Source organism: Lepisma saccharinum, chromosome 11 (assembly GCF_977018435.1).
Source record: "Lepisma saccharinum chromosome 11, izLepSacc3.1, whole genome shotgun sequence".
Lineage (NCBI taxonomy): Eukaryota > Metazoa > Arthropoda > Insecta > Zygentoma > Lepismatidae > Lepisma > Lepisma saccharinum.
Window position 1 is genome coordinate 60704034 of NC_139239.1, and position 12628 is coordinate 60716661.

The 12628-nt window shown below is 41.8% G+C and overlaps 1 protein-coding gene across 9 annotated transcripts in view; it reads right to left on the minus strand.

Annotated features, from left to right (window-relative positions):
* The window catches only part of LOC145994848 (uncharacterized), a 448153-nt gene that overhangs the window by 207721 nt on the left and 227804 nt on the right, over positions 1–12628 (minus strand). Inside the window, exon 1 of one of the 9 annotated variants that reach the window (XM_083131234.1) lies at positions 2721–4086. The exons of the other annotated variants lie outside the window; for them this stretch is intronic. Coding sequence (XP_082987360.1) covers positions 2721–2762 — 42 coding nt within the window. The 5' untranslated portion in view covers positions 2763–4086. Of the gene's footprint in view, positions 1–2720; positions 4087–12628 lie in introns of those variants that run through there. 9 annotated transcript variants of the gene reach the window in all.

The window sequence follows — 12628 nt, forward strand, 5'->3', positions numbered from 1 at the left end:
ACAACAAAAGGCGATTGTATCTCTACATTTTACATTTTTCAGCCAACCCAACAATTGGTCCTGCAATGAAGAGATAAAATTCCATATCTATCTCGCTGAACAGACAATCTCTTTTGTGCAAAATTAATCATGGTTCTTTCAATTCCTTAGGAGTTATATATTAATTAATTTAACACAATTTCTGCAGTGAGTACACAAAGTTAAGAGAAAGTATTGACAGAACTCTTAATCATTTTATGCTGAGTATACGCTTTTCATAAATGCGAATTTTGAGGGGAAATAAAAGCGAAATGCGAGTAAAGTAGCACCAAAAAAAAATCTTGTCTCTATTAAGCTTGGATTTTTCAATGTGCAAGAAACCTTGTGTGGTTTGAAATTTTTGTATCTATATATTTTTTTCAGACTCCAGACAACATCGCGTATTCCCTGTCGAGATTGAGATTTAACGGACGGAATTGTGCCAACCAACATTATCCCACAAACGAACTCTTCGATACCATACTTGCCTCATAGTCCGGTTAATGAATAGCGGGTGGACAATGGTAACAAAACGGTAAGTTGGTTGCGAATTTCCTGCCGTAATACTGACCTCTTGTAGTTCCGCTTAGAATAACTGTCGATGCCAAAGGGTTCAGATAACAAAAACACGCTGCTCCACTCCTTCAGAAGGCTGATTATAATTATAGAGCGCAGCCTTGATAACGGGTGCTGTTGTTGACATGGCAACAACTAATGGCCAACTACCTGAAAATCTACTCTGACGACAAACGTTGCTAGTATCATTCTCTAAAATGCACTTCGGGCCTCCCAGATGGCGCAGTGGTTTGTCGACCCCCGTGGCGGAGTGGTTAGCACAGCGCGCTGCGATGCCAGGGGTTCCGGGTTCGAATCCCGGGTAAGACATGGATATTTGTGTCTGTCCTAATGAGGAAAACCGAGCAATGTTCAAAATCAGAAAAACCGAGCAATTGAGAAAGAAGTGAAAAAACAGGGAATACTACTGCTTAGGGGTAGGTATTCCTTTAATAAAAAATGAAAATGAAAAGTGGTAGCGTCGTTCCCTTGCAATCAAGGGGTCCCGGGTTCGATACCCGGTGGAGGCACATGGCACAGTGGTTCGAATCCCACTATAAACTGTAGGTGGACTTAAAACACCAATTTAATTCAATTCTAAAATGCACTAGCCAATCACTACATAGACTATTTATTAAATTAACCGATGGCGCAATAGCAATTGAATCAAATGTTTATATTAACATTACAACATACTTAATAGAGCCATGAAACGCTCTGCAAGGTGGTTAATATTTGGTGAACCAATTCAAAATATGAAAGTAGCATTGATAACATTAAAATCTTACATTTACATGTACAGTCACGGACACAGCAGGGTTGTAATGAATACATTGACTTTCAACAGAATCGTTACAACCCGGCAGGGTGACTGTACAGTCACCGGCAATAAGAATGGGACACTTAGATTCTAAAACACATGCTTCCGTAAAAAAAACAACAACGAAGTTTCGACAGACCTTAAGTTGCTACCAAGTTAAGATGATCAGCAATTTTTTTACAATTCATGGTCAATAGGCCATGTTTTGAATAATTTGTATTTTTTTCTATATTTTTTGTCTCTTTTCTTCCACTTTTTGTTTATTGCGACTATGAGGAAGAATGATGATTGGGTATTCACGAAAGAACACTGATTCCTAGGCCGGAGTCGAACCTGGAACCTTCAGTGGCGAATTCGTATAATGTTCATTTAATATGTTCGACCCCTAAGAGAGGAAGATGAGGTTGATTAATACATAGTTCCTATGACGTAGGGTCTAGGGGGGCAAATGCCATCCCCCCATCTTGTCCTTGTAACCAATGTGGTGTTGATGCTTAACAATAACGTCTGCAGAAACAAACCCCCAACTGACAAGATGTCGTCCACTCACACATAACGTCATTGAGCTTTGTACAAACTATTACAAATCGCACCCAAGGATCACTAAATTAGTTAAAACAAAGTAATTCTGCTCCATATACGAGTACACCAAATAAAGGACCAAATGTCGGTTAGCATTGTTGACACACTCTTGGATCATCTCCAAGTAAAATACAAAGTTTGATTCAAGTCCACTTTGTGCACAGAGAGATTAATCGGGGCTGGGTCTCTACAGTTTAGTTACGAACCATTGTGCCTCCCCCGGGTATCGAACACGGGAACCCTTGATTACAAGGCGACGACGTTGTCCTTACGCCATCGGGGAGGATCTTGGATCATTTTTCTATGCTTTGGTGCATATTGACACCCCATATAAACAAAGGAGTGTTGCCAACCACGGGAGAGTGGATTTAAGGTACTCTTAATAACTTGATTAAGCATTTTGTACTTGACTCCTTTACAACAAGACGAAGGGAAACTCACAAAAAAAAACGTTCATGACGGGACTCGAACCCGGAACAAACGGTAGCGTCAGCGCTCAGCTTCCAATGGTGCTTTGTTAAGTACATTTTTGATGAAATTACCTAGCAGCCTGCCTAATAATTTATTGCGCCCAGTGGCTTCTCCACACATCCCCAACGCCAATATACTCACAAATTTCCTCAACACCCCCTAAAGTTTTGCACAAGGGGGCAGTGAGAAAGTGACGTTGAATAACCAATACAAACACACGGTTCGCTCTCTTGAAGGAGAAAGCAACAAAGAGAGGCATAGAAAACGTACTCACCGCGTAATCCTTCCGGCGCCCACCAGGACAGAACTTGAGCATCTTTCCTCCTCCTCGTCTGCTCCTCCGGTACGCATGAAAGGAACGTCCCACACGAGGAGAGAATCCTCAGCACGCCATGCTCGTGACACACTCACACACACGCACACTGGACACTGGCGGTTGCCAAGAAAACGGAGGCTCCTATCGGCCCTTCTTGGCGCTCCCAGTTTCCTTCAACCGCTTCCTATGCGAGGCAAAAAAGTTGCCCGCTTCGCATTTTCACAGCCTCGAGGACACCACTTCGGAAGCTATTCGGCCGTCTGCACACGCTTTCGTTTCCAGTTGGCGCCGCCCCCTGTAAATTTTTGAGCATCGTACATATCACATAACAGCGTTATCGCAGATCACGTCACTTAAACCAGGTCAAAGGTTATTAGTCTCTGAATCCGCCCACTTTTGGCATGCCGATTGAGGGATGTCAGTTCATCGGGTTGTCCACACGAGTCGGGAGGGTCAAGGGTATGAAAATATGCGTTTTAGCAGGTTGTTTATAACCGATGCTCACACAGCTAAGGAAAACTCCATAGGATTAGTTTGTTCACAAAACTTGTAAGACGCCCTAAGATTCCACTGGTGCAGCGGTTATTGTTCTCAAGAATAGTAAGCTTGTTCACAAAACTTGTAAGTCGCCGTAAGATTCCACTGGTGCAGCGCTTGTTGTTCTCAAGAATAGTAAGCTTGTTCACAAAACTTGTAAGACGCCGTAAGATTCCACTGGTGCAGCGGTTGTTATTCTCAAGAATAGTAAGCTTGTTCACAAAACTTGCAACACACCATAAGATTCCATTGGTGCAGCGGCTGTTGTTCTTAAGAGAAGTAAGATTGTTAAAAATAAATAAATAAAAAAAACTTGGAAGACGCCGAAAGATTCCACTGGTGCAGCGGCTGTTGTTCTTGGGAATAATAAGCCTGTTCACAAAACTTGTAAGATTCCACTGGTGCATCCAGTCTGTTCACAAAACCTGGAAACACCGTAAGACGCCAATGGTGCAACCAGCCTGTTCAGAAGACTCCACGAGCTTCAACCGGTGCAATGACTGCACTTGACAACGGATATCCCGCTTGTACCCAACCGCGGGGGCGTCCTTTCTTGACACAAACGCGGGAAATTCTTCATTCCCCTTGAAACACTGTAAATTAAACTTTCCACGTTACTCTTCGGAGAAAGGCGCCGTCAGCAAAAGGCGAGACGCCATAGTATTTATACTTCACACAAGCTCACACATGCAAAGAGAATAATGGAAACACCACGGTAGCTTCTTGTACTTGTGTGCACTATAAACACATTCTCACATGGCGGCTTCTTTTTCACAGTTCCGCTACAGCAGCTCGACCACCTGGCCGACTACCACAGTCGCTAATGTCGACGAGACGCAGGAAGTGCGTTTCCCCCTTTTTCTGCCTTCAAAGTCCCTTCGTGTTTTCTCGACTCTTGCCCTTGGGGCTTTGGAAAATTAGCTCTTCCCACGGCGAGGTCGATACAAATGGGTGTTCACCTCTCCTGGGGTCAGAGGGGAGGGCGCCTGTGCGTCTTGATGCTCGTTTTATAAGATTCCGGGACAGACAATGCAGATGAACCCAGTCGACATCAAAGACCCTATCCTCGTCCCCAGACTATACTTACGTTTCTGTGTCCCAAGCTGTAATTAGTATCTTACCTAACACCTCTTCCCAGAACGTTAGGTCAGTGAAAACAATACTTTTGCAGGTGGATTAAAAAGAATGACGGGTAACTTTCCCCGAGGGATGTACTTTTGGGTTGGAAAAGATCCATTGTAAGAGTAATTTAATGGTGAAAAATTCGTCCGGTCGTTCTGCCTGAGGTTCTCTCGTAGTTTTTCTCAGTTACTTCGTCAAATGCTGGGATGGTACATTTAAAAGAAGGCCGCGAAGGATTCTTACTATGCCCTTGTCGCTCTCTTTACAGTAAGGTTAGTACTAGGGTTGGACGATACCGAAAATTTGATATTGCGATATATCAAGAAAATATCATCTGATACGATATTTTTCCGTATCGTGATATCGGTGATATATAGTCTCCACGATATATATCGCTAAAATATCGTGACGATATATCGTCTAGTTGATTCGCCTGGACGATATTTTTTTCAACATCGCGCTATATCGTTCAAGTTGGTACGGAGAGCAGTTTAATGGGACAATTTCTTGATTTGGTTTATTTTACTTCGCTTTACTGCCACTTTTGGCTTATTGCAAAGATGAGGATGAGTGATGATATGATGAAATTCAAGGAACACTCACAAGCATCCATGTCAGCCTGAGATTCGAACCACTCTGCCACGGAGGTCGACAAAGTAACGAGACGAGAGAAGATTCTACGGGACTTTGTCGAGACACGGTCAGGAAAGAAACAGGCTTTTTGAAACTCTAGACAAAATCGAGAGCAACCAACGTTTCTCGCTGTAAGTCAAGGAATAAGCAATGCTTTGAGTTGAATTACAAACTTGTTCCCGTGTCAAGTAGCAATGTTCAAGCCCCATCCTCAAAGTTATTTTAGCGCGCGCTCGTCTGTGTGTGAGCTTTCATTCTCTAACCAGGCAAGATTCATTCGCGATTCGCAGACAAGGATGAAGCAAAACGTTACCCTGAACGTGGGAAGAGCCAAGGCCATTGTATAAGACGATAGCGATCGCTGGAAGTCACCTGGTCCCTGCACCCAAGCACAGGAAGCATCGTCCAGTGATGTTAAAAGTACTCAGATGCCATATGCTTACCCTCACCTGCATTTCATAAACGCGTTTGTAGCACTATTATTTTCTTCACGCATTCAGACTTTGCACTATTACAGCCGTGAGGTTAGGCTTCAGGAGATGACAAAGAGATGGGTGGGTATACAAAGCTGATTTCCTTTACACAAATTTTAACTTTTAAAGCTTACTGAATCCACAGCATTTCTATTTGTTATTATTATAGCCCGGATCTTTGGGTGCAAACTTTTGACTGTATAGATGAGAAGAAAAAAATAGGTGCATATTTAGGTACAGCGTGTTCAAGAAGTGACGCAACCTTATGCTGGTTATTCAGCACCTATAACGAAACAAGAAATCTTAATAATCTTTTGGAGATTGGAAATTATCGCCTCCAGACTTCTTCTTGTGGGGTTTATCTTAAAGACTCCATCTACATTACTTATCCGCACAGTATTCCGGAATTGAAAGACAATATTCGTAGCTGTGTTGGTAACATCTCACAGATAACATTGAAAAGGGTTTTCAACAACATGGTTCGCTGTGTCCACTTGTGTGAAGAACAAAACGGCAGTCACTTCAAGCACTTAATGTAAAAAAATGTAATAAGAAATGTTTTCCCATAAGGTTGCGTAACTTTTTGAACACCCTGTAGCAAAAAAAAAATCCAGAAAACCTGCAAAGAAAATATTCTGAGAATATACTGAAGATATACTACTTTTATTACATATACAGTCACCAGTAGAGAATCCTTGAGTCTTTACCCTCCATCTTCCCTGGCACTGGTTTCTGAATACAAAAGGAATGAGAAAAACTCCCTCCATTTACAGAACGTTACATATAATTGTACATTTTTACTTTAATTCGCTCACTGCAACCATGAAAAACGGCAGAATATGTGAAAAATTCATGTTTAGGTGCGTTTTAGGTGTAAATTAGGGGGAATAATGTACCACGGAATGAGTCTATATGGCTATCTACGTATAAGATGTGAGACTCCATATATGGAAGCGTCCAACATTATTTTTTGTAGGTGCAGCACCCAAAGATCCGGGCTCTAGTTATTATATGGCACAGCCCCCCGCCCCCCCCCCCCCCACAAAAAATATGATGTCTGTGCCCTTGGCATACAGAACGGTGTGTACAGACATACACACAAATCGTTACAAATCAAGAGTATTTTCACTGGGATTAGAACCCGGGGACACTTGATTATAAATTGAATAACAAGAAATTTTGTGCTTCCCTACATAAAAACCCAAACGTAGTGGTAAGGAGTTGCTCGTCAACTTAGCCTCACTGCGACATTACAATGAACGAGGGTGTAAATGCAGAGCACACATGGAACATCAGGAATTTCCTCACACATTCGTTCACGGACTTTAAAGGTGCAGCTGGAACGGGAGTTGCTTGGGCATTGAACACTTGTCACGTGATGGTGACACACTCGCGGAGAATGATAAAAGCATCGTACGGAATGTGGGAGTGTAATCAAAATCTTTCTGTTCACGGATGAATTCCAAATATCTTTCCATTGTTGTATACAGACTGAGGGAACGTGCATGAAAGACATCAAACTGAAGAACAGAATAGTGTTTTGAAGCATATGAACGTGAATTTATGTCTTTTCTTGTTTATTTGCGAGGCAGATGTAAGATTTGAAGTGTCAAACTTAAAATCCTGTTTTCTTATTTTTTTTTGTGATTCCACTACTACGTATTGCACAGAGGCTTCGTCTGTTATTTTTCTTAGTTTGTACTCATAGGCGTACCTTGGCGGGGGCAAAGGGGGGGGCACTTGACCCCCAAAGTTTTCCGGCTACTAAACGTTAATGATACTTTTGTTAACCTCTTAGTGCCAAGTTTGATTCTGCCCCCAAAGCTGAGTTCCAAGTTTGATTCTGCCCCCCAAAGTTAAGTCCCAAGTTTGATTCTGCCCCCGAAAGTTAAGTCCCAAGTTGGATTCTGTCCCTTCCCCACAAAGTTAAGCCCAAGGTTAGGTCCCAAGTTACGTCCATGTGTGTCCTCAAGAGAAGACGAAATATATTCAAATGAACTCTGTTCCGCTAAGATTGTCTATTTCTCTCTTTCCACATTTCTCTTTATCTCTATCTTTTGTCTACTCTATCTATCTTTCCTGGTTTCTCTCTCTCTCTCTCTCTCTCTCCTTTTATTTTGCTCTTCTGTATATTTCAATCTTTCCTTTCTCTCTCTTTCTTTCTTTCTTCCTCTATTTTCTATCTTTCCTTTCTCTCTCTCTCTCTCTCTCTCTCTCTCTCTCTCTCTCTTGCGTCCTCTGTTCTATCTTTCTTTCTTTTTGTTTTTTTCTTCGCTTCTGTATCTCATTTTTCTTTGTACAAGTATGTCTCCCTTATCCGTCAATATATATATATATATATATATATATATATATATATATATATGTGTGTGTGTGTGTGTGTGTGTGTGTGGGGGGGGTGAGAGAGAGAGAGAGAGAGAGAGAGAGAGAAATGAAAGATAGAAAATAGAGGAAGAAAGAAAGAGAGAGAGAGAGAGAGAGAGAGAGAGCAGGTTCCACTAGTTCTGAATTTGAAAGCGTCCGACTGCCATGCGGCAGACCCAGTAGGTTATTGAAGATGGTTTGATTGATTGAATTGTTGTTTTAAGTCCACTTTATGCACAGAAAGGCTAATCGGGACTGGACCTACAGTTTAAAGTGGGATCCGAACCACTTGTGCCTCCACCGAGTATCGAACCCGGGACCCCTTGATTACAAGGCGAGGACGCTACCACTGCGCCATCGGGGAGACCCTGTTATTGCAGATGGGAATTTATCTAGGATTATCCCTGCTAGGAGCGGCTCTGGGGTTCACCCTCTAATAAGTGGAACCTAGGAAACCCTGGGAGAGTAAATGCGAACGAAGCGTGGTACTGATCACATCACCTTCACAAATGGTCGAGGTTGTGCATGTGTGGAGGTCTATCTCCACAACCCCCCCATACATTCATGACGTGCGCAGGGGTTACATCATAATTTGTATATTTTTGTTACTTATCGCTTCTTTTCCCCTTTTGACCAATCGTGAAAATGAGGAGATTAACGATTGGAGAAACAATTATGAAGGGGCACTCGCAAAGAACACGCATGCGCAGGCCGGGACTCGAATCGGGAAACTTTCTCTGCTAGACCCAAGGGCGCCTGCAGGATTTTTCTCCGAGGGAGGGGGGGGGGCAGGTTAAGATTTCATAATACTTGTCCCTCAGCCGAAAAACTTGTATTTTACCTTTAATATTATTATTATTATTATTATTATTATTATTATTATTAACCTATTATTATTTTACAAATTATAAAATTGAAATTCAGTGAAGATACATTGGCGCTGTTGACAAATTCCGACTTGAGTCAATTATTTAAATAGAAACTGGATTTGCCTTGCTTCCTTTCCATAAGCATTTATAACTTTCGTGATGAACAATTATTTATATTTTTGTATTTTTATCACGATGCATAGATATCAAACAGGACCACTTAATCTGCCATCCTTCGTGGCACCTATGATCCACGTTTTTTTCGCGTCAAAGGGTACTGTATAAACAAGTAATTGAAAATGGCAACGAGTGAATCATTCAAGCTTAGATACAGACTTCGGGAAATGATTTCCAACTTCTTGAAATTCCGAACAGTCTAGAAATTCCAAAGGATCGTTTTGGAAAGTTAAAACATTTTCGCCCGTCGGAAAATTTCGTCCCGAAATTGACCGGAAATGGCGATTTTTTTCAGTCCAGAACGACAGTCCATGTCCCGACCAAAAGATTTTCGTCCCGCACAGTTCTAGCTACAACAGTCAAGATGATTCTAATGCCTGTGGTGTTATAAGGGTGTTTCATAAAGTGCGCAGTTTTTAAATTGCTTGTAATTTTTTTGTTTGAAGGTTGGCAACATTGTTCTTATCATTTTCGTAATCTCTGGTCACTTCGATTATTACTTGAGCAATTTCTTGGCATTTGTTCAGTTTAGTTGCCATGGAGCGGTTCACTATCGAGCAACGCGTCGTTATTTTGAAAACACATTACAGAAACGAAGAGTCGTATGCACACAGTTCGTAATCTTCGCGCGATCTTCGGACGTAACAATGCCCCCACTGCAACAACAGTTAGGAGGTTGGTGAAGAAATTCAAGATATCCGGGTCAGTTGCAACCATAAATTCGCCTGGGTGAAAACGTAGTCGTCGCCCAGATGAAAACATTGCAGTAGTGCAAGGCAGTGTGAATGATAGCCCCGCGAAGTCACTTCGCCGTCGTTCACAGCAGTTGGGGATATCGGTATTCTCAGTGCAACGAATACTAAAAGAAGACCTTCATATGCACCCTTACAAGGTTTAGTTGGTGCTACAGAGATCAAAGCAACCGATCATGCGAAACGAAGAAATTTTGCACAGTGGTTTGTGACAAAACAAGAAGAGGACGGGAATTTTGAAAGAAAAGTAATCTTCAGTGACGAGGCACAGGTTTTGTTAAACAGAATTGCCGCATTTGTGGTAAAGAAAACCCCAGAGTGATCCAGGAAAAACAAATGCATTCGCTATGTGTCACAGTTTGGTGTGGATTTTGGTGAGGAGGTGTGATTGGCCCCTTCTTTTTTGAAGATGATAACGAAAATGAAGTTATGGTAAACGATCCTCGTTATCGGGACATGATCAGAAATTTTGTGTGGCCTGCTCTGGATGAACTAGATACCGTGAGTATGTGGTTTCAGCAGGACGGGGCTACCTACCACACATCCAACGAGACAATATTGATTTATTGATTGAATTGCTTTATTTTACTTCGCTTCTCGTGCCACTTTTGGCTAATTTGCGAAGATGAGGATGAGTGATGATATGATGAAATTGATGAATGGACACTCACAAACATCCATGCCCAGGTCAGGATTCGAACCTGGCGTCATAGCGCGATGTGCTAACCCCTCTGCCACGGGGGCCGGCCAACCAACGAGACAATAACCTTACTGCAAGAAAAGTTTCCTGGCCGCGTGATCTCACTTCGTGGTGATTAGGAGTGGCCTCCGAGATCTTGTGACCTCACCCCATGTGATTTCTTTTTATGGGGTTATGTGAAGTCACAAGTGTACATGAACAAACCTCAAGCAATCCCAGAATTGAAGAGGGAAATCCAACGGGTAATTGGTTCAATCGACAGAGACGTCTGCACAAGAGTCATGGTGAACTTCACAGATCGAGTTATTGCTTGCTTACAAAAGGGAGGTGGACATATGCCAGACATCATTTTTCACTTTTAAATCGCATACGGGCATATGCCGGACACTTTTCACTTTCAATTATTAAATCGTAGTGAATGTGTAAAATAATAAAAATTAAAATGTCAACTTTCATGCAATTTTGGCTAAGTTATTGCATTTTCAAAAACTGCGCACTTTATGAAACACCCTTACATGGCAAGGCAGTAAGTGCTCTAATTTATAGCCTGTAAGTTACAGAAACCAAGTATTATTTATAATAAAATGTAACCATTCGAATTACACTGTCTCTTCCCAGATATCTCGGGGTGGCGGAGGTGCCCCCTGTCCCTCCTTGTGTGAGCTAGATCCACCCTATAGGCCTATCAATACAGAGCTCATCACGCCGTCCTGCTGAAACCTTTCTGTCTCCGTTTCCACATGGCAGAAAGGTTCATTCATAGTTCAACAAGGATGTCCGATCGTAGAATGGTTTACAAGTGCACGAATATCTAGCGAAGTATAACAAATCGTGCGAAAAAAATATCCACTTTCGTCTAATCCATTTCGGAGGCTCCTTTAGAAGCAGTACTTGTTGCAATAAGATATCTCCCGACAAAATTCTAGCCAAGATTAATCTTTGCTTGGCCTACTTGAAAGCATAAACTGGATTCTGTCTGTGCTTTGTGCTAAAAAATAAACTGGAGAAGCACTCGGGATTCTATCTCTTGCTGTAAACAGAGCAAGGGGAAGCTTCATTGCGTAACGTAGCTATTTCCAATGCACGTTTTGCTCGGAATGCGAAGAAACAGATAACATGGCCTCTGGGAAGGCGAAGTTGAGATGGCATGCAATTTTGTGAGAGTAGACAAAAAAAAATCGTATATTCGCCGAAACTCGCTAAAAAAAGGAATATCACGCAAGATTGAAAAAACAGCATTCGTTTAAGTTCTCGGTTATTTGATTGTCAGGTCTGCATGTCCATCACGAAATATGCAAATCTTAATGAAAACTAAGGAGGGGGAGTACATTGGAGCTGTGTATACGACGTCTCCTTTAGATGGTTGCCAGGCAGTTGGCCAAAAAGTTCAATCACAGATCGATTTGAAGTTCAGATGAACGAGTTTAGTTTTAATCTACTCCAAATTAAGTTGGTTTAAAGATTTGCATTGCACCAACGAAAAAATACGTTCACGAGATTCCGTTCAACTTATACGACATTCATTTGTAAGGTTATATCTGATAGTTTGGCTTCTAAACCCTTTTTAAGTAAAACAAGTTACAATCAAGGATGCATAAGGTAGCGTGGTGTGATTAAAGCGGAAACATGTAGGATTGGATTGGATTGATTTGGTGTTTTAAGTCCACTTTACGCACAGTAAGGCTAATCGGGACGGGACCTACAATTTAAAGTGGGATCCGAACCACTATGTGCCTCCACCGGGTATCGAACCCGGGACCCCTTGATTACAAGGCGACGACGGGAAACATGTAGGAGAAAAAAGTAATTCAGGGTGCAAACTTCTCTAATTTGAAAGAGATGTACTTATCCTTGACTAGTACAAGGATGTAATGCAGTGTAAAAAAAAAAACATCACAACGCCAGAGGAGGAGAAAGCCTGGGATCTTCTTCTACAGGATTTCAATGCATTACCAAATGCATCATTTTTATGCTACGGATGCCTGTGGATCGATGTAATCTTCATGACACTGTTTTTCATTTCTTATACAGTATATTTATATTGTCGTATAAATAGTCGATGACATGAATTTATACAATCATATTTACAACACCCTATACCAATATCGCAAGGTTGTTCGCTTTAGTAGTCTCTGAGAAACTGATTGGTCTACGTGACTGGTCGACTCCCATTGGATGAACCGAACCGATCGACAAAGTTTATGCTACTCTGAGCTGCTATTTATCACGTCCATCCCAT